Source organism: Anneissia japonica, unplaced genomic scaffold (assembly GCF_011630105.1).
Source record: "Anneissia japonica isolate Jap-2015-1 unplaced genomic scaffold, ASM1163010v1 scaffold218054_len391659_cov197, whole genome shotgun sequence".
Lineage (NCBI taxonomy): Eukaryota > Metazoa > Echinodermata > Crinoidea > Comatulida > Comatulidae > Anneissia > Anneissia japonica.
The window spans coordinates 65,476-88,282 of NW_022743009.1; the positions used below are offsets into that span (position 1 = coordinate 65,476).

At 33.3% G+C, this 22,807-nt stretch overlaps 3 protein-coding genes across 8 annotated transcripts in view; 1 reads left to right on the forward strand and 2 right to left on the reverse strand.

Annotated features, from left to right (window-relative positions):
- Nucleotides 1–1,208, reverse strand: part of LOC117119325 (transmembrane 9 superfamily member 1-like) — a 45,658-nt gene extending 44,450 nt beyond the window's left edge. Inside the window, exon 1 of the mRNA XM_033264109.1 lies at nt 1,122–1,208. Within this exon, the coding sequence (XP_033120000.1) occupies nt 1,122–1,187 (66 nt within the window). The 5' untranslated portion in view covers nt 1,188–1,208. The remainder of the gene's footprint in view (nt 1–1,121) is intronic.
- LOC117119326 (uncharacterized protein C8orf34 homolog) lies at nt 557–18,702 on the forward strand. Of its 4 annotated transcripts, none has more exons than XM_033264113.1 (15): nt 557–945; nt 5,262–5,360; nt 6,320–6,452; nt 6,955–7,053; nt 9,465–9,581; nt 10,293–10,464; nt 10,964–11,130; nt 11,267–11,334; nt 13,901–13,959; nt 14,403–14,559; nt 14,993–15,017; nt 15,656–15,698; nt 15,988–16,081; nt 16,603–16,699; nt 17,856–18,702. In XM_033264113.1, exons 1-15 carry the CDS (start codon nt 880–882, stop codon nt 17,906–17,908), a joined length of 1,449 nt encoding a protein of 482 aa, XP_033120004.1. In that variant the 5' UTR covers nt 557–879; the 3' UTR covers nt 17,909–18,702. The 4 variants fall into 4 exon arrangements, with proteins under 4 accessions (XP_033120004.1, XP_033120002.1, XP_033120005.1 ...); XM_033264111.1 differs by having other exon boundaries at nt 558–945; nt 15,656–15,701; nt 15,985–16,081; XM_033264114.1 differs by having other exon boundaries at nt 558–945; nt 15,659–15,698.
- LOC117119324 overlaps nt 18,277–22,807 on the reverse strand; it is a 6,966-nt gene continuing 2,435 nt past the window's right edge. Inside the window, exons 3-4 of one of the 3 annotated variants that reach the window (XM_033264108.1) lie at nt 22,041–22,124; nt 18,277–21,347 (exon numbers count right to left, since the gene is read on the reverse strand). In XM_033264108.1, coding sequence (XP_033119999.1) covers nt 19,426–21,347; nt 22,041–22,124 — 2,006 coding nt within the window. In that variant the 3' untranslated portion in view covers nt 18,277–19,425. Of the gene's footprint in view, nt 22,698–22,807 lie in introns of those variants that run through there. The other 2 variants (XR_004447167.1, XR_004447166.1) reach the window with 2 other exon arrangements.

The window sequence follows — 22,807 nt, forward strand, 5'->3', positions numbered from 1 at the left end:
AATAATAATAATAATAATAATGATAATAATAATATTAATAAAAATAATAATAATAATAATAATAATAATAATAATAATATTAATAATAATAATGAAGGCGGCTGAATAATGCTTTAATAAAGAATTAATAATACTTCATACTTCATTTACGATAGTGTGATTAATCAGACATTTTGATTAATTTATAGAAATATATTATAGGTATATACCATTAATAATGATTCAGCATATTAAATCAACTTACGTCGTCAATGTAAAATCTTCTTATAAAATATAAGTTTCATTGTAAATTCTATGATAATTTAAACCAAATAATTTATGTTTTCAATTATTTAAGCATTAAACAAGCCTAACTAACGCTGGATGTAATAATTTAATTTTAATTTTAATTTTTTATTTTGTTATTTTTTTAAAATTTTTATTTTGTGACCATAATTTTTGTTGTACTGTACCTTTTGTAAATGTGTATTGGTCGAATAAATAAATGAAATGAAAACAAAAGCAAATGCTAATACTATCGCGAGATTAATGCGTATTTTTGTAAGCATAGCTCAGGATGGTTCATACGAGGTGACAAATATCCGTCAAATGCCGTATAAATAAACTGCAATTATTTAAATACTTTTCACACGAACTTACGAATATTATCTTAAAGCAGCTTTTTGGCACTGCGGCAGTGCCGATAGAAAACAGCAGCTTTTTTTCGCACTGCTCATCCGACATTTTGAGAGGCCAAAGGTGGTACGTATGGATTTGAAGTCTATCACGTCGCCTAGTGGCGGACGCGGTTCTCAGGGGAAGACTCCGATCCTCTGGCTGGGTATACGGGAGTAAAAACAAAACTAGAAAAGCATACACAAGGGTAGAACCAACAGCAGAATGGCGGCATCCCAATATAAAGTACAAGCATTTTTAGAAAAACATAGGATTGGTGGATTGTTTGAGGTAAAGTATAATGTGTAGACCAGCCTAAGAAAGCCCTTAAAGCCTACTAGGCCTAGGCCTAGTAGTACTACTACCAGGGAGTTGTTATCTAATAACAACTCCCTGCTACTACTACTCCAGTATTTAGGAATACAAACAAGTCAACCTGTCTGTACTCATCTCATGCCAACCCGTACCAAACAAAATTTTGGCGGACCCGTACTGAGAATTTTGGCGTACTCGTCACCCTCGTATCCATCCATCTTTGGCTAATCCGTGCACAACCATGCTAACCTCAGCATGAGTGAAAAAAAAAAAAAAATCAAACTCTCCATGACAAAATGAAGATACAGGTATCTTACTAAAAAATCAAGAAAAAAGTCTGATTTACAAAAATGCTTGTTTAATTAATATAATGATTTCCAACAATAACTTGATTTTCTATGAATTTTTTTAGTTCTTAATTTTGGAATAAGAATTTGTTCAGCTATCACAAACTTGTGACCATTTGTACATAGATTATCACAATTTGTCTTGAATATTAAAATGATCGTATAAACTTCTATTTTCCTTTACAGATTTAAATGAATTTTCAAAATGAATTTTCAAAGAATGTTCTCTTTGGCATGACGATGTCCCGTAAACTTTTAACATTTTATTTGAATGTGAACCCCTTCCCCCAGCCAAATATCCTTTCCCTCCCCACCTCACAACCTCCATTTATGCTATATACTGTACATAGACTGAATGAGTATGGTTAATATCTTATGAAGTATGACATGTTGTACAGTATATTTACAGAAAGCTCTTGGTTTATTCTTTCTTTCTTTTTACTGGATTGCATTTTCTGTAACGTACAGTAGTACTCATTAGCTCAACCCGCCCTCGATAAACTAACGTTACGTTATCTCATTATATTAATTGGATTAACACATTATCAAGGATAAGTAGTGAGTGTTTAACACTGGTGTCCTTATGGGTAAATGGATTAGTTGCCTTTTTTATGAGGTTTTAATTGTTCTTTACTGCCGAAAGTGCGGTATTCTAACGTTAGTTTAAGGAGGGCTGGTCGGCCTAATGTGCTTTTCAAAATGGTCCAGTTACAACACAGGTGGGCAAAGTGCGGCCCGACAGCGACTTTTTTGTGGCCCGCGAATGTGAATTTAAAACCCTATGTGTGCGGCCCGCCAAACAACATTGGCTAGAAAACACCTTGCTTTTTACGGCCCGAAACCGATCATATGGAAAAAGTAATATTAAAACTGGGAATAAAGTGGTGTAAAAGCAGTGCTTAGAGTTTTTTGGAAGCGCACTGTAAAGAACAAAGTTTGGGTGCGGCTCTCGGTGTTAAATCAGAAATTCACTTTGTTTAAATGTGGTTATCATTTTTAGCTTTTACATTTTTATTGGTGATCCGCTACACTAGCGGATCACCTCTTGTTATTGTCAGGATCTTTTTTTTCTTATTCTTCTTTCTTTCTCCCCTTTTTTGTTCGCACGATATCTCAAAAAATGCCACGAGTATCGAAAAATCGTCGCATTTTTACGCGCACAGCTCGTACAGAAGCTAGACACTATGTTTTTTCACATAGTTTGGGTTCCTGACATTGTTTTCACAAACTTCCATGCTTTTCAGGCATCTTTTGGCCAATAGCAATACCGTACGTGCGCATCCAACATAGGTATCTTTGCGCGTATTTGTGCTCTATACAGTGAAATTATGCTAAAATCAGACCTATATTTAATCAGTTATAGCTCCTTAGGTTGAAAGGTGACCCCCAATTTTTATTGCATATTCTGAAAGCACATAAGTTGTAAATATGATTTTATAGATCATAATGGCTGATCGGACATTGTGACGCATTTGAGCGTATCTCGCTTATCCTTGGTCGATCGTCTTCCAATTTTCAGTATGTTATAGCTGAGACAGTTCTCTTTCACATATTTGATTTCTTTTTACATTTTGATGACGTCATCATGGTCCAAAAAATTGTTTTTTTCTGACCCCCTCATTTCTCTTTGTTCAAAACGTTGATGACCCCATATAATCTTAACCATTCGTCATTTCTAAATCATATTAGGTGAGAATAAGCTTCAGGTCAAGGTTGAATGTTATGTACCTTAATTTTCCATTCGCGCTTTTTAGCGTGCACGTACGCGTGCGTCAAAATCTATATATGCATAAAACCATGAATATTTTTAATCAGTTATAGCTCCTTAGGATGAAAGGTGACCCCCAATTTTTATTACATAACCTGAAAGCACATGAGTTGTAGATATGATTTTTTACTTCATAATGGCTGATCGGACATTGTGACGTCATCATATTGCCATTTGAATTAAAAAACTGAATTTTTATTTATGATGCCATTATGTTTATACTCGTTTGAACGTATCTCGCTTATTCTTGATTGATTGTCTCCTACCTGTGAGTATGTTATAGCTAAATCAATTCTCTTGAAGACGTGTCCCTTTATTTTTCATTTTGATCACGTCAACATGGTCAAAAAGAATGTATTTTTAGAACCCTTTTATCTCTCATACTTAAAAGATGTAAAACAATAGAACAGAGGGAGGGCGGCAGACTGTATTTTGACGCTATCAGACTAATATATATAGGTTATGTGAAGGGAAAGTTCGTGTGGCATTACCAACTAACAGGCGGTTCTAAATACACTTGAGAATGCTTAATTTCGTGTGCTATTACTGTACACGCACACATCGTGACGTGCGTGTCTGTTAAAATTTGAAAATTCTTCATATTACTATTCAGATAGTTAAAAGAATGTTTCGGGTCATTTTCAGTATTTCAAAACTTTCCATAATTTACCCGCCGTACGTTCATTTCCACGCAAACAGCACATATTAAAGCTAGAAATCACGTTTTGTTACATACTTTGTGTTCCTGACACATTATTCATATCAGGAGTCACTCTTTGTGCTATTACCGTACTCACGGGCGTCAAGACGTACGTGTACACATGCGGAAATCTTTTAAAATGCTCAAAATTATTCTTTTTAAAAAAAAATAATTACAGCATATTTTAGCATAATTATTATGACACTTTTCAATCAGCACCGCATGATCTTAATGAGGGTCAAAGTGCGGCGGATCACCTAACTCGTCCTCAGTGACGAGTTCAAATCTAGTTTTCCTTATATCTTGTTACATTGCTGGCCTTGCACAGCCTCGATGAAAAACACCCTTGGGTGAATCAAGTGTATCCCTGTAAAAATAAAGTATATTATTATTATTATTATTATTATTATTATTATTATTATTATTAGAGGTCATACAAACTGACTTCTGACGCATTGGTGATAGTAGTCAAAAGAAACATCATATTCTACAATTCAGCAATTTAAGTTTGTCCAATAGTTTAAATATTTCATAAATAAATTGCAACAAAATGACTTGGTGACAGTATTTAAGCTGAAAATGCCAGCCAAGAGCTGGTAATCAGGATTCACCTTGTTGCCAGCTTTAACAAATGATGCCTACAAAAGAGATTTTTAAGTACTTTCAATCTGATGCCCCCCGTCTTTCACTTTCATTTACAAGTAAATTTTCCTATCCCCGATCAATCACTAATTTAATATATTGCCTCTGATTTTTTATGTCTCGTGTGTAAATAGGTCAATGAGAGCTGGGGTTTTACATTGAGATGAATATGTTGTTGCTAGCCAAGCGGTCTTAACAAATCTCCTACTTAAGCAAGGACTACAAAGGCATATGCTTGTGAGATTCAAGTCAATTGACTTATACATGAACTGCAAATAGATGGCAATGCTGAAATAATTAATAATGTTTAAAAATACATTTTAATCTATTAATTAATGTCTACCTACCTAAACTTCATCAACAAAAATCAATTTATTCATCTTCAATATATCGCGAAGAATTCTGCAAAGAGTGTCGGTATGGAATGTGCTCTACTACTAGCAAATCATTCTCATAAATATGTGTGAATTCCTTTAAAATTTCCTCATGGCCTCTTTATTTTTAGGCACTCCATGTCCAAACCAAAAACATTTGTCCCACCTGCTATGGTCCCACCTGCTATGCCTATGACTACAGTATGCACTGGTGATATTTCCCAGAATACTTGTTCTCATTATCAGCATTGCAGAAGGTAATGCAGATGCATTTTCTGCTTATTATGCTAGAGTGTTACTTTCTGACATGTATGAACACATTTGTTAAACAGTGGATTAGATTTAGTGTAAGCTATGCAAGACTTATGCCACGTATGTGAATGCAGGCCACTTACTAACAGTTACTTGTGGACAATACAATATTAAATTATGTTTCTTGTTTTTGTTTACATTACAACCAGGACTTGATGTCAAGATTGATAAAAGAACTTCCATCTGAGCCAATTCCTTATCTTATCAAAGTCCTGAACAGAATGGATCAACAAAGACAGCAAAAACAGGTATCAATTTCTGCTCATTGACATTAGATAGTGCTGTTCTAATGCTTTATGTGATGTATCGTTTATATATTATTTTATGGAGACAAGTTAACTTACTTAACTACATTTAAAAAAAATCATTAATCAAGGTTTCTATAATATGCAAAATGCACCTAATGTTAATGTTGACCTTCCAAATGGAGCTCTCAGTGCTCAATACTCTAATTCGTCTACTACAATATCACTGGAGTGTACAGTTACTAATTTAATACCAAACATTTGCATATATTGGACCTCTCGTAACAGTGCATTTGAATCTATTATGCTGTGTATGATGATGGTGATTTATATATATAATATCAACTGTCCCATGGAAGTCAGTAGTGGTGGATTAAATGTGGTTCCTAGTTGGTCCCGGCCTGCCCTAAATTTGTCAAAATTATTTAAAAGATGGAGAAAAACGGAATTATTAGTCTGAGAGTACTGTTTCCAAACATCTAGAGTGCCATTGTTATACCTTTTCTTATCTCAGCATCAACCATTGTGGGGCTGAAGTGGTCTTGACTCTCCATCTGTTAAAGTCCCTCCCTGGGCTACCTCTACTTTGAATTCCTGTATCCGCCACCAGTTAGCGCCGATGTGTATCACCATGTACATAATTAGATCTGTTAAAAGGCTGATAACCAGATACAGTACTTCTTTAAATCCTGATACAAGTCTTTGTTATTATATAATACAGGTATTACTTAAAGATGGTTCTTAGAATGTATTTATCAAAAGACAGAATTCAAATATCAAAACAGAATTCATTGTGAATGGTTTTAAATAAACAATAATCAGTAAAACAATATAATTAGTAGAAGAGATTTAATATTTGTTCCATCAAAGTACTGTAGATAAAATAAATGTGATTTTAATTTAGGTGAACTTTTGATTCTGACTATAAATGTTGATAATTAATTGTACACTTTATTTGTCAGGAAAATCCTTTAACATCAAGCTCAACTAGAATGCGTCCAATGACATCGCTACCGGCTGGAAGACGTTCGGTTGGAGGAAATGTTGATCAATTGAGTCATAGTGCTGATGCAAAAACATTGTGGGCATCGACTGGTATGTGAAGTCACTAGTTAAACCTTGAGTTGTATACAGCTGAATACAGCAGCAACTTATGCATGTGGATCCAATGACCAGGGACAGAAGCGCTTCGTATCTGCAAAGAAAGGCGCTATATAAATAAATATGAATAGAATAGAATCTGGCAAAAAATAAAGATAAATTCATTCACATTTTTTAAAATTTGTAAAGAAAAAAGCTAAAAAGAAAACTTTTTTTAAGCTCTTTTGTTTTTCCGCCCCTATTAAAAAAAAATTGAGTTAGGGGTGGGTGGAGGAGGGCAAACAAACATTTTTTTTTTTGGCCTAATTATAACCATTTTTATTTACATGACTTTAATACGAACTTTAATAATGTTATTGTTGCCTTAGTTGCTTCTGCTGTTTCATAATTATAAAATAATAATGTGTTTAATATGTTATTTATTTCATCATTCTATATAAAATTCATTGAACACATGTCAATCTGAAAATTTGCAATATAAATATTATTATTTTAGACTCTGCATTGAAGAAATCTGATAGAGGATATGACAAGCCATGGTCCAGTAACATGAAAAAACCCAAACAAAAGTCAGTTAAAGAAGATGCCATTGAAGGTAATAAGTTACTCTTTATGTTCTGAATTGATATCCATGACCGGTTGGCCCCTATTCATCAAACCCCTTTTGCCTTACAGCATAGCCTTTCTGTAAAAAGTATTCCAAGTAGATCGATTACATGCCAGGGACAGCAGATCTTCAATACTATCTTGGTTTATCTGTCCCTTATTGGTTCTCCTTAAATTTGTTGATGGGTCTTAAGGCTTTAATAGTAATAACCTGTACCAAAAACCACATTGCTAGGTGTATAAAAAAGTGAGCATGTGTTGGAGGTGTGGTTGTTGAAAGGCCTTGTAATTTTCCCAGTTGGACTTGTCGGACTCCTTGTCAGCAAATTTTTTAAGCCACTGCTGGTTGAGGGGTCAGTTGGTTAAACATAGGACATCATTCTCAAGCTCTGTTTTTATACGTAATTATCTAAATTATAAAGGGTATATTTAGAGTTTACATCATCATCAACACTTTCAAAACTTTTCCATAGAAGGATACTTATAATAGCAGCTTCATCTTCTGTTGTCTTTATTACTTCATAATTACATAATACAAAAAAAAAAAACCTGCATAAAATTATTATTAATGTCCTACTCTATAGAATGAAGTATTTTTGCCAGAATACAACTTGTGTCATTTGAAGTTTACCAAAAGCACTCTGAGATATCATTCACGACTAAATCCAGTATTTAGGTTAGGTTTAGTTTTTTTTCTGTGCCCCCTCATGGGCAAAGATGCTATGTTTTCGTCTGGCTGTTAAAGATGGCTGAAAGGATAAATCCGGTGGAGGTGCATGATGGGTCATGTGTCATCTTAAGTACCTTATTACTGTACAAAAGTCATAAAAAAAATACAGCACCACACATTTTCTGATAACCAAATCCCATGTGGATACTTTATTAGTAAACATAATACAGGAAGGCAGTATAGGGCATAGACAGACGATTCCGCTGGGAGCCTACTGTATATTTTAAAGTATTGTTGCAGTTATTGTGTTTATACGTTGGCAGAGCTTGTTCTGTTGCTACACCTATACTATGGAATTCCTATCCCATTTATGCTTGAATCCATCATCACTAAACAGTTTTAAATTCATCTGAAGACACATCTTTTTTGGACAATTTAATCTCGCCTTCTCTTTTCGGTTCCTACCACATACCGCCGCCGTCAGCATGGTGTTCATGTGAATTATGTATTTGCCGGCCATCAAAAGTCTGATGAAAGGCACACCACCTTAATGCTGATTCGATTTATTGTATTCTGATTATATTAAGTTATTAATTGTTCTCAGTTAAGTGCTTGAAGACTTTGTATTTGCTCTATATCAATTTCAAATTATATTACATTCAGTTTGTTATTAATTATTACAATTGTTAAACTGATTTTTTTTTTGCTCATGGATTTTGAATTATGCCTTCACAAATGAGAATTTATAATTACACTGTAAGCAGATCTGGTAGATCACTGTACCCACCTAAATATAGGCCTCAATGAGTTCACTCCTTGAAGAGCGCGTAATGTCATCATTTCAGAGATTGGCAGCCCACTGCAGGGCAAAGGCTTCCCCGGGCCAAAGTAGACAACCATCCACTTTTGTTCTGTGCAAATCTCATCCACGTCATGCTACAACAGCAGCTCTCAAAATTAGGGATAAAGCACACCGGCAAAAAATCGCCGATGTTAAAAATATGACGCCGGTCCTACGCCGGCATTTTCAAAAAGTTGTCAAGTACTGGGCCTAAACCTAGGCTAGTACTAAGTATTAGCCTACGCGCGCCTAGGCCTACGTGGACCATCGTATCCCCAGAGTGCTGTGAAGTTCTAGGTAGACCTAGGCTAGCCGCAGTGATAAAAAATAAGCACTAACCATGGATGTTGAAATATGTTTACATGTTACTTTTGTGAAAACGAATTAAAACTAAAATACTCTGGGCATATTTAAAATAAAAGCCACCACAGTCAAAAGTATAGCAAAGTTTGGTGACGTCGAACACGCTCGACTTGCTGTTCTTTCCAGGAGATGTTGGCGACGCACTGCAGAACGTGCGAGTTGGGGATCGTCTTTCACTTTCACTAAAATCAACAGAGAATACAAACAGAATTACAACTATATGTGTCTAAGGGATTAACTTAGAAGTTCCGTTTTTTTTAATTAGTGTAATTTATTCGTGAAAAGTAGCAGTACGTTTCTGCACGTTGGCAATTTTCTCGCCGGCGACGGGTGCCTAGACACCGGCATTTACGCCGGCACTGCCGAATGCCGACGTTAATTTTGAGGGCTGCAACAGTGCACATCTATAAAGATATTCAAGGTTTTTATAATTTAGTTTACAGATCAATTCCTATGCCTAGGCTAGGTTGAGAGAGCATCCGAGTCAAAATAACACATAGCCTATCTTTTTCAATGTTTCTTAAAGGTAAGAAAACTCAGAAGCCAGAATGGGATAGCAAAGTGCGGAAGAGTACAGGAGATTTTGATGAACTTTTCCAGGAATCTCAAAAGACTAAAAGCAAATCTGTTGCCTTCTCAAAAGGTAGCCAGCTGTTTTCACAACACAATATTGAGGTCAAGACTAAACCACTGAGGTCTTTGTTTGAATCTCAAGCTGGTAACTTTGGATTCTGGATTCAATTTAATTTCATTATTGTCACATATGTAATAATTTACAACTTTGCTACTAAGCACCTTGAAACAGGAGCTTAGGGCTCAGTCTGAATGCCCACCACATACGTAGACAGCTTAAAGATTCAAAACAATGACCTTTTGACCATGTTATTCATTGGCACATTTATTATCTCTGTCAAGGAGGTTATGATTTTATTGGCATTTGTTTGTGTTTGTGTGTGTGAATTAAATTTTGGTGATGATCCAGATTCGGGTAAAACTTTCTAGAATGGTTTGTCATGGTCCAATGAAGAAATGATTATATTTTGGTGACGATTCGGAGTAGGGTGTGGATATGAGGACCATTTATGTCCACACCGAGATATCTAAAATGAATTAAAGGACTGAAATGAATTAACCTTTCTGGAAAGGTTTGTCATGGCCAAGGAAAAAATTTATTCAATTTTGGTGAATTTCTTGAGTAGGGCGTGGATGTGGGGACACTTATAATGGAACGTCCAAGCGCTAAATATCTTAAAATTTTTTTTTCCAAGGTCGAAAATATGCTTGGGAAATTTATACAGGGGAGATTTATGGTGTGGGCGGAGTGTGCTCTATTTCTTATATTTTAATATTGTAGGAGTTTCTGGTCCTGCTCAATGGGTAACTGATGATTCTGATGACCTGAAGTACACTAGCTCTGAATATACCCGTAGAAAGGTCACCTCTGATGATGACCCTCTGAGTGGAGAATTAACAACAGACAAACTTGAAAAGAAATATGGACATTTATCATCACAAGATGAGAGTTTGTAAGACATTTTTCCCAAACAACTCTATATAAAATAATAAATGATAATAATTTACTCATATATAGCACATATTGCGCAGTGCCTCTATTCGCTTTGCATCAAATTATATGAACGAAAACCATGAAAAGTTTACAATAATATAAAATTATAATTTTTATTGAAGAATAACCTTAAAATAAATATTTGAAATTTAAATTTGAAGAAGTAAGTTGCAATTACAAATTTCAAAAGATGAAATGTTTCTCATTCATTAACTGATTGTTAAATAATGCTTTTCCTGTGTTTAACATTTTTTTGGCAGAGAGTACAGCTTATAAATTACAACACAGTAATTCAGATGTACAAGAAGTATTATGTTGTCTAAAGTAATCATTGTCTTTTGCCAGTTTCATTATTTTTTTTAAAGATTTATCCATGTTGGAAAAAATGAGATAGATTGAAATAATTGATAAACTGGATTTGTGAAATGCTATTATATATTCTTCTTATATTAATAAAGGCCAATCAAAGGAAGGATGATCTCATCAACTAAAAGAAGTTTTGCTCATAAAGAAGAGATAGCTCAATTAGCGAGGCAACAAGTTTCAAGAAATGGGTACATTGATGCAGGTGAAGATTCAATGAATGCTGATGATGGTGACTTTGATGAAGCTGCCGACATGCTAGGTAATGTTTTTAATTATTTTTCATTATTGAATTTGAAAGCCTCAAAAATATGCAGATCTCCTTGTCAGAACCCCTGACCCCTGCTGGCACCACCTCTGAGCAGATAGCTTATAATTATACATGATTATCCCTACAGAAGATGTAGCTGCTTTAAGAAGTGAAGGTGTTGCCAATGCAAAGTCAGTTGGGCATAAGCTGAGCAGGGTAGGTACTTGGGTTGTCAATGCTAAGTCAATTGGGTATTGCTGAGCCTGGTGTTAAAATTGGGAATAAGCTGAGCTGATATCAGCAAATCATTTGCATATCATTATTATTAATATTATATGGTCTCCGCTGACTGTATGTACTGCTCCGCACCATATACAGTAGAATAAAAATAAGATAAGTTAAGATAAACTTTATTGTAAATCTAAATACCAAAGTGTATCAAGATGAAACTATAACCATGTTTGAAATAATGAATTCTAAAATGCCAACTTATTTTAATTTTAACAAATTTCAAGAACGCACGAGTAAAATGCGTGCGGATGGTTGTAGGTATTCAAAACAGTACTGTACATGACCAGGTCTAAGGATTTACTTGAGGTACCCAAAGCAAGTACTGAATATAAGAAAAGAAATTTTTCTTATCAGGGAGCCATTGTCTGGAATAACCTAAACCTCAATATGAGAATGGCCCCAAATGTTCATACTTTAAAAAAACTATTAACAAATAATTGAAAGTTTCTTGCATAAGATAATATATATATTTTTGGTTTCTTTTTAATTCTTAATTTTTGTTTTACTTTTGATTTATTTTTTTAAGTCTTTTCTTTTGTCTGGTTATTATTTTTGTAATTTAAATTTTGCTAATATTACTTTAATTAAAACGGCCTTGTGAAAAACATTTAATTTGTGATCAAGTTTTCTGTTTTCAAATAAAGTCATTATTATTATTATTATTATTGATTACTGCTAGGCCAAAATAGGTCTAGGCAAATATAGAAGGTAGGAAGTAGGCGAGTCAAGTGGCTGAGTGGTAAGGCAGGGACGCTGTTTCGAGCCACTCCTTGCCCAGGGTTTCGTTGGTAGAACCCAGTCTCCTCAGATGAGGACTTCCTATAAAATGGGAGGTCCGTTGTACACATCTGGCTCATATGCACTTTAAACAACCCATGCATCTTTCCGAAGAGTAGGGGGTTACCCTGATGCTATGGTTTCTTTCAGTCCCTGTCATTGTGGAATGATGTGAACATAAAGCTACTACTTGTAAAGCACCTCTTCACGGCTGCTACTGTAGTCATGGACAACACCGATTTGCAATTCAGCACAATGTAGACCTGAAGAAATATGTGACATTTAACTACATTTTACCAATACAGACAGGGCCGTGGTAAAGCAATTGTTTGCGTGACTTTCACACTAAAAGCTGTCCGATTTTTACAAAGACTATGAAGGGCAATACAAATGATGAGAACAGACCTGCAACACATTTTTAGTCCGTAAATTTGGCGTGAAAATCATGCAAAAAATTGTTTTGCCATGGTCTGCATTGGTAAAATGTAGATAAAAGCCTTGCATTCTTAACAGCATAGGCTCATGTATACAACAATAGTGGCATATACAATATTCTGTATTCTACTAAATCAACTAAATATAGTAGATTGCCTTAACCAGAGTGGCCTTAGTCTTTCGGATTTTGTTGTGTCATTGGATTGGATTTATTTGGTGCAAACACCAAGGATAGCCCATGAAAGTCTAGAAGAAGACTTATTTCCAGTGGAGTCCTTCTGGTGGTGATGGGCAGTACACCGGGAGACAATCACATACTCTTTTCTGAAGATTGTACTGTGTTCTTTAACGTGCACATGTGCCATAAGTGCACACGGGACCAACAGCCTAAATGTCTCATCCGAAAGACTGTGCACTATTGTAACTTATATTTCAGCCCTCCAACTGAAACACAAAGAGAGGCAGCGATGGGAATCTAGAGGTCTCCATGGTTCAACACACACACACAGTGGCCACCACCAGATTATCTGACTGAGCTAAGCTGCTCATAGATGCTATTGAATGGATGGCCGGCATCATTCATGATCTTTCCAAGCATATTAGTTACATTCTTCAAGTACAATTTGTTTGTCATTAATGCAAGACTTTTTTTATACCTTGTTTAGTGAACCCGCCGGCTGCAAATATTGTTGATTTCGAATAAAAATAAAATTTTATTTTGGCCAATTAGCGCACCTGCAGCCACAAAAAAGTGGGAATTTAAAAAAAAATTAAAAGTTTCAATACTTTTATTACTAATTTTAATTTCATAAAGGGGACCTTTTTTCAAGTTTTAGCAGTACTTAGAAGAAGATAATTATTATCATTGCACCATCTCTGAAATAAAAAAAAAAATTAATAATTGTTTAAACATTTTGGTTAAGTTTTGGTACAATTTTTTTTTTCTTTTTTTTTAGATTAAGTTGGCCTTTGTAAGGGTCGGTTTAGTTGGTTAATATTCTTTTGGGTCAGTTTGGTTTGGATTGAGTTGGTTTTGGTTCTAAATACTGAGAATCATAGAAACCTGCCAGAATTATCTTATTAAAAATCCTTTATTGTTGAATCAGGAATTTGTTTTGTCTTGCTTTGCTCTATCATTATTGAGTATCCACAAATATTTTACTCAATATTGACAGGATATCTTCAGACTAACTCCCTTAAAGTTGAAGAGGGTATTGTTTTTGTTGATGTATGAATAAAATATAATTAAATGATTTCTTTGCATCAATGATTTATTTAGCGTCAACGGTCTGAGCCAGAAGCAAAGGTCAAGATCAGCATTTGTAGCAGGTGTGCAAGGTAAGGCCGTCTATTACTTATTTTCTTACAGATTATTTCCAATAATTGGTTAAATAAAGCCAGACTCAGGAGGAAAACAAATTGATATGTTTCAGAAATGATTTTTCTAAGGATACAAAAAAGTTGTTGGACGAAAAACTGTGATAAAGTTTTTTGAATATTTAAAAACTTTTGGAAGGAGGAGGTGGAATAAGGGTGGTTACACCCCTTTTTCCACCAATTTTTAAATATTGAGAAATCTGTATCTCATTAACCGTTCGAAAAATTACATTTTTATGTCTTAGACAAATCAGATTTACCACATCAACATTTAATTTGTTGAATATTACAAAAAAAGTTGCCATTAAGTATTTTTTTAGATATGAATATCAAACATCACATGTTGGATAATGTTGATAGCTAAGCCTTTGATTTCTTAAATCTAATTGTTACTGCCTTAACAGGCTTGCTGGAGCAGAAAATGGCAGTGAGTATGGGGGACGATCAAATCCTTATCAGAGTCTGGAAAGCATGAGTGATTATGTTGACAGTCAATCTGGTGGTTTCCAACGTCAAATGACTGATGATGAATTTGAAAGTGTGTCTCAAGTTGAAGGACCGGTATGTGTTTTTGTTTTCTTTAATTTGGAATCTTATGATACTTGCAATATTTATTTATACAAGCTCTGGGAGATGTTTGATTCATTATTATTATTGTTGTCATTATTGGCATTATTTTTTATTGTGTTTAAGATGTTTGATCAAATGTCTGGAGGAACAATATGTAGTGCATAGATGCAGTTCATTGCAATATGCAAAATAATTTACTTTCACTTTTATACTACAAGTCAAAATGCAAATTTGTGTCAATCACAATAATGCAATTTATTATGAACAGTAATTAAATATTTCCAACTGAATGAAATACATAAACTATAGGCTACAGTAATACAAATATTAATCAGTGAATCTTAATTCACTTAAAATGATACATAAGAAACCATAGCATACATTAATACAAATAATAATAAGTAAATTTAATTTTCTTTTCAAGCGCTATCCTGTTTGGGAATCAGATGGTAAGCATTTTTCTAATGACGTTTTGCTCTAGCTTAACTTATTTTTTCTATTATCTCTTTACTAGTGTGTCTGTTCACAATATGGAATTAATGAGCAGATTGCTGTGAACTCAGTTTGTGAAATATTCAATACTGAACATTTCAGTTCAGTGGGAGCAATATGTAGTCCATTATAAAATAGATATTAATACTAAAAATATTAGATTATTATTATTAGCAAGTAATTTCATGATGTGATGTACAGTATGTGTTGTATCAATAAGAATATTTTTTATTTTAATCTGTGAACAAACAACCAGAATTTCAAACCGTATATTCTACTGTGTTTGACAATAAAGATTAAATTAAGTTGAATTGAATTAAGTATCATCAGCTAATGAAACTTGTGTTTCAGTTAATTATTATGTTAGTTTCAGTAAGTTATGATATTAGTTTCAATTAGTATGAAATTGCTACCTGTTTTTGTACACAATATTTTAAGTGCTTTGTCTTAAATTTTCTAGTGCCCTGTAACATATTAATTTTATTATTTTTATTAATACTATTTATAATTCAATTTTATATTAAAAAAATTTTTAAACCAAAATCCAAAGTTTATAATTTTCTTTGAGTGCTGTTTTGTGTGTTTTTTTTTCCAGCAGAAGTCAGGTTATCCTCAAAATCTCCTAAGACTAAGAACAAGTAAGACTTCAATTTTTAAATATTTTTGTAGTTTAATTTTCTAGGTTACTTAATTTGTTTAAAGTATTACACTAGCTAGTAAAAGAAGAATCTTGTGTTTTATATTTTAAAATTCATAATACAGTATATTTCAGTGTTTTGTTCTTTGGCAAGGCACTTTATCTGCATTGCTCCAACTTCTCCCACAAAGGGTATTGCTGCATAAGTTGTGGCAAAGAACTGATTGTTGTTGCAATTTTATACAATAATAAAAAAAGTTTTAAAAATTAAATGTATGCTGTGTTTTTAGGACTAGTGGGAGAGAAAGCCCGATATCTGATGTAATCGAGACACCCCACACCAGTCTGGGATGGGAATCAATGACTCAGAGATCTGAAACTGAAGTAAGAACCTACAACTGATTATGCAAATTTTAATTACATGTGGTTTAATCATAATCATAGTCATCCTAGACCTAAATTGCTCATAATGTTTTTCATTTCATTAACAGTTTTATGTGCTGTATTACATGTACTATTTGTCATGAGTTTGAAAAATTGAAAAATTCAATTCTATATTAACTTAAAATTAAAGATATTAATAATAAAAAAAATTCCCGTCAATTTGCAGACAGTTAAATAATACCTTTTCTGTATTCTTTTGCATAGACTCCTAAATTGGCTGGTAATCAATTAAAATTATTTGTACAGTAAAATGTCTGTAAATCACTGAAAACCATTATTATTTTTTGGTCTGTTTCTTGTTAGTTAATAACTAATTGATACTTTTATGTGAGCTATTAAAAGTTTTTATTAAATTTGTGATGTTCTCCCGAGATTTTTGGCAGGCAGTACATTTGTGAACAATTAAATAACCTCATGCAACTGTGGTGAAAGTTTTTATTTTTGTTTTTTTCTTAACACAGGCAGCATACAGAGAAAGTGATGTGGCAGCCAGAGGCAGGTCCTGGCATAGAGCATCCTCAGACGATGACTCTAGTTTTGACTGGAATACTGACAGAAGTAAGGATTATTTACCCCAATAGTTATGCAATGTTAAGCAATCTGTGTCTTTACTTTGTGCATGTCATCTTATAACATATAAGTTTAACTAAACCATATCTACCATAAATTTTTATAGGTATCTGTCTTTTAAATCCTTGGATTTTTTTTCTACTTGAATCTTGAATTTTATCCCAATTATATTCTATATCTCAAATTCTAATCAGCTTCAATACAATTTTGTAAATTTCAAAGTCTAAAGCTCTGTTCAAACCATCAAATTTTCTTCAATATGTAGTCATGATGTGCCTATATATGGTCATGATGTGCCTATATATGGTCATGATGTGATGTCATCGTGACCATATTTAGGCATGATGTGCCTATATAATGGTCATGATATGATGTCATCATCAACATATTTAGGCATGATGTGCCTATATATAGTCATGATATGATGTCATCAACAAATTTGGGCATGTGCTTATATATGGTCATGATATCATGTCATCATTATACCCATATATAGTCATGTTGTACCTATATATGGTCATGATGTGATGTCATCATGACCATATTTAGGGATGTCACATAGAATTTAATAGTCTGGACAGGGCTTTAATGTCGTGGTTTTTTAAGAGTTACATTTTAGATTCTGAGTTTTTAGTGTAGCCCACTCTTAATCTTTAACATTACATAATTCCAGTCCTTTTTTTTCTAAACATGTAGAAACCATTATAATTTTTAATCAACAATGTAATTGTCAATTTAATAATTAAAGCTTTTAAATTATAGTTTCACTTAAAATTTAGACATTGTTTTACAGCTTTTTATCAGTATTTTCGTATTCTGAAATCTTGTATTCAAAGAATGAATATTATGCTCTATCTAGCCCACAAAGACATATCAAACCAATGACAATGATTAAAGCCAACATCTGTGCTAATGATTTTCAAAACAGAACATGTATAATGTTTTGTTTAAGATTTACTGAATTTCAAGTATAACTGCATATTTTTTTGTATTACCTTTAAATGCTGTTCGTCTTGCGTTTGTAATTTTTGTTATACTGTAAGTCTGTGGATTGTGTGCCAGTGATGGGAAAGTTATTATTATTATATCAAGTCAGATTACTCAATATACAGTAACTGATTTGCTTTTTACCTTTTTTTTTCAGAAGGCAACTCCACACGGTTCACTAAAAGTGATAGACCCCCATCTGGACTTTAAAAATTAAAAGTCAGTCTCACAGTAGGTGTTGTGGTTTTAGGATCTAGGTGGTTTTTCATGTGGTTATTGAATTTATTCAACTAGATTATAGTCACTAGAACAGTAGTAGCAGTGAAAAGAATGTTTGGTGAATCTAAAATCCAAATCCAAATTAAATACTATATCTCACATTCCTGGCACCATTTGTCACATTGACACTAAAGCATAATAACTATTTACCAATTTTCTTTTACCAAGGCATTTGTGTGGTGATTTAAAAAAAATATATTTAAGACTAATGATGTTAACTTTAGTGCAATTTTAATTTACTGTTACAATGTGAATTTGTTGCTTCTTTTTTTTTTTACTTGCAGCGGGTTTATTTCCCCTTTCTCACTTTTGGCTACCAAGAATTGTCAATTTCAATACTAAAATAGTCATAAAATATTCATACATGAAAATATTGAGTATGTAAGCTTTTATGACTCACACTAACATATTTTTAAGAGAGTTTATTTTAAATACATATACAACTCATAAGTACATAAAAATTGTACGCATGTTGGAAAGTATTGCCTTTTATTTTAGTTGTCTTCAAGAAATTAATTGAAATAACACTCAATTCAATTTGAATGCCTGCAATGAAACCTTAAACTGTTTGTTAAAATTTATAGTAAAAAAATTATCTGTACACTAATAGCATGCAATGTAATGTTAAATATGCAAAGGATGTTCTCTTAAAACTGATAACTTCAAAGTGTAGTCTTATCAATTTAATGACTGATTATACCCCAGTAAATGCATTGTAAAACCAATCAATTGCATATTTAATCAAATATCTGTTATTCCAGTCATATTTCTTATATCCTAGAGCAAGGCATTTGATTACGTTTGTCTCTTCATCCATGAACACTAGTGGACCCTTCATAGCATGTTCGCAGAAGGTAAAATCTTGAATTAAATCGGCCTGTGCTGAATTCACATGGCCGACGCGACTTTAATTTCTTAGTGCACTAAGAATCTTTCACATCGTGCAGCATTCATTCAGTATACAATTCCCGGTTTAAAATAAACATGGTTTTACCCTGAAATGCATTTGCATTAATAAAAGTCAGTATATGTATAATTATTAATATTCAACTATCTGAAGATATATCTGACCCCTGGATATTTATAAACCTTAACAACCATATGAATGCTAAATATGTACTATTTAATATCAAAAGTAAAATTTGCCATATCAATTATTGAATTTAAATTCTGTATACAATGGGCGGGTAAATGGTCAAATTTTAAGAGAGGTCTTACAATTATCTCATTATATCAATCACCTGCTTAATTATAAAAGTTGTATTGAAGATGGTATTATCAATACAGTATTATTGAAACACAAAACTTTCCTGCCCAGGACAGACAATCTTGGCATAAAATAGGGTAAAATACCTTGTCACAAGACAAGAGGCATTTTTAAAGGTGATGATTATCATATTTCAGATTTTGACATCAAAAACAAATGAGTTCAATATAGTTGGTGAATATCAGTAGAAAGATTTGATTCGGTTCCATGTTGGATGAACACATTTTTTTAACCACCAGATCCACTTTGGCATTCCATGTTTCTGTTTTCCCGTCTTGAAAACATTCGGTAATATCCAATGTAACACCTTCATAGGCGCGTACAGAGTATAATGCTGAAGAAATGGCGGGAAATCATCAGGATAACAAGAAACTACTACTGAATCTACAATAATTCTGCCGCTTGCTGTAGTTGGACAAACACATCCATCAACCATAACCAACTCTACAGCAGTCACCATCTCAATTTGTAGTTCTTGATTTGAGTTTAGAACCATTATGAAATGACCAGATTGGATGTTTCTGGCAGGAAGCATCGAATCAAATCCCAAACCTCCATTTATGAGCATCATGTGATTGGCTGTCAAAGTAATAGATCGCCCTCTATCGGTACTGATCTTTAAAGCTTCAATTTTCCTGCTGACCATGTGGGTAATAATGAATACTTCGTCAAATATTAGCTTACCATCGGATTTAACAGAGAGAACTGTATCGCCAACCTGCAGATCTTTCACTGGAATAAAATTCCAATTTTTTAAGATGACTTTGCTGTCGCATGAAAAACATCCCATATCCTCTAATTCTCCATCTAACTTAAACATTTGTTCGTCTTTGGAATTTTCTTTAACATTCGGTTGTTTTTTCTCCTGTTCATTCTCAGACCACTGAGTAAACTTTTCCTCTACACTAATCATTCTTTCTTGAATCAGATTAGACATCTCCACTAATACAGCATTTTCCTTCTCAGATGTATTTTGATTTTCTTCTCTTAATTTACTTTCTGATGCTTCTTCACCATATTCCTCATTGGTCTCGCCATTCTCCACATTGTCTGTTCTACCATTCTCTACTATGTCTGTGGTACCATTTTCCACTGTATCTGTCTTATTATCTTCGGCTAACTGTTTATCATCTTCGGGGAGCTCATTTAACTTTGGAGCTTTGCTGGACTTTTTTCGTCTGAGCGTGAATTTTCTTGTTTTTCCTTCCTCTTTTATTCTCTCATTTCTTTCTTTCACAGCTCTCATCAAACTCATCTTCCGTTTTGTCTTGGCCTCAGTTGTCTTTTCCTCATCAAATATTTTTTGTTTTTCCATTATTTCATCAACTTCCTTTCTTTTCTCTTCAACTTTCAACTTCCTTTCTTCAGCTTCTGCCATTTCCTTCTCTCTTTTTTGCCTTACTATTTCCCTGGCTTCTTCAAGCTTTCCTGTAGTAAAGGGAACAAAGTTTTTCTTGGTCAGTGTTATATCAATTAATTTAATTAATGTAACTAATTGAGCTTTTTGTTCCACCTCACTTGCTGCTAGGTTATTAAAGTATACCACTCTGTTTCCACACTTGTCCAATATGTCTCGAAAAATACTCTGTGACCTCAGTTGTTTCAAATGTTCTTCTTTATTTGTCTTGTTTCTCTTTTCTTGTCTTTCCATTTCATCTTTATGTGAAAAGCAAATAATTCCATAATCCATTAGAGCTCCTCCAAAAAGTTCTTCCGCCGCAAGTATGACAGCTCTGTCGTATGCAATGCATCGCTCGCCAAACTTCATCACCAGTAGAACTGCATGGATGCTATCATTTAATACAGTCAACCCACGTGCTACTTCGTCACTGGTGAATTTCAAACTCTCTTGTACATTCAGTGGATTTTCAAAACTGGTGTCTAAATATCCAGGTGTATCCACTACCAACAACTCACGGTTATCAATGGTTACAGTTTTCCATTCACAAGCTTTTGTAACAGATGATGATGAACACGAATCATTGAAAGCATCCTGGAATAGGATTGAGTTTCCAGTTGAACTCTTCCCTTGTCCTGTCTTTCCAATTACAACTATGTTTAGAGGCGGTCCAGGAGGCACTTTGGCTAAGTCTGGGTTGTTGTCTGCAAAAGTAAAAAAGAAGGTTATTATGAATGATTAATATGATTGAGTGATTACTATTTTTGCTATCAAATTTTCTTATAGTTTCAATTAAGAATTTGCAAATAAAAATACTAAAATAATGGTCTAATGACAAAAAACAATGAGAAAGTTGCACTTTTAAGATCTAAATAATGAAAAAATCAATGAATACAGAATTGTAGACATTTAAGCCTTGTTTCCTGATGAGAACTGTAGAAGGCAGGAAACAGTGGAAGAGATATGCAATAATAATAATAATAATAATAATAACAATAATAATAATAATGATAATAATAATACTTTCTCTATGATCCAAACTTTGAATATTTAATCTTTATATGTAGCATATGTCTAATACATAAAACAAAAACCCATAGTTTTTTACAAAAATTAAATCAGAAATACAGAACATGTAAGGGTTATTTTTTAATCACTTTTAGTTCATATAAAAACGTGAATACATTAGATATAGGCCAGTAAAAATTCTTGTAAAAAAAAAAGACCACAATTTTCTAAATATATCAATGCTAATCACTTCAAAAGAAAACTACTTTCCTTGTTATTAGAGTCATACTTTGTGAGTGTTTTCTTTTGGTGTGGTTTTCTTTTTGCAAAAAATCAATAAGTATAACTTATTGTGGTATACTCACATTTTATATTTATTCATTCCTCACCTTTTCTTTGAGTACCACAATCTGGACAGTATTTGTAGTCTGTGTCATGCGTTGTTCTGCAGTGAGGATTCGGACATTTAAAAACTACAAAAGAATGATACCGTAATAACGTATGTAGCAGTTGTTTAAGGCCAAACAATTTTGACGTTAAATCAAGCTACAGTACATCAAATACAAATTTAAATACTTTGTGACTCCCTACTATGTGTACAATATACAACTTTGTATTTCATATAGTTAGTTGGTACCATTTATAGGTATGGAATTGTTTACTACACATTGGTAATCCAACTCAGACTGTGTTGTACGATGCAGGCCGACACGATTTGTTGTCGCGTCGGGTCTGTGTGAGTTAAACGCAAACGTGATGGTTTGCATTGGAGACCGTCTTGTAGAATATTGAAACGATGGTTTCAGACTGTCCCTGAATATGGATCGCGTCGGGCTGCGTCATGAAACGCTGTCTGAGTTTGCCTTTACGGTTACAATTTTATAACGATTTCATTACAATTCTGAATTGTCTCACTTTGATGTGTATATTATAATGATGAAGGCCACAGTAGTGGCAGAATTATACAAATAAAATAGTGTTCCTAAAGTCTATTATTGAAGTTGTTTCATTTTTGAAATATATTCTGTCAGAACACACTAGAATAATATATAACTACACACTATATATATATATATATATTTATATATTCTGTTCCAGCGACCTCCAGTTCTATATATATATATATATATATATATATATATATATATATAATTAT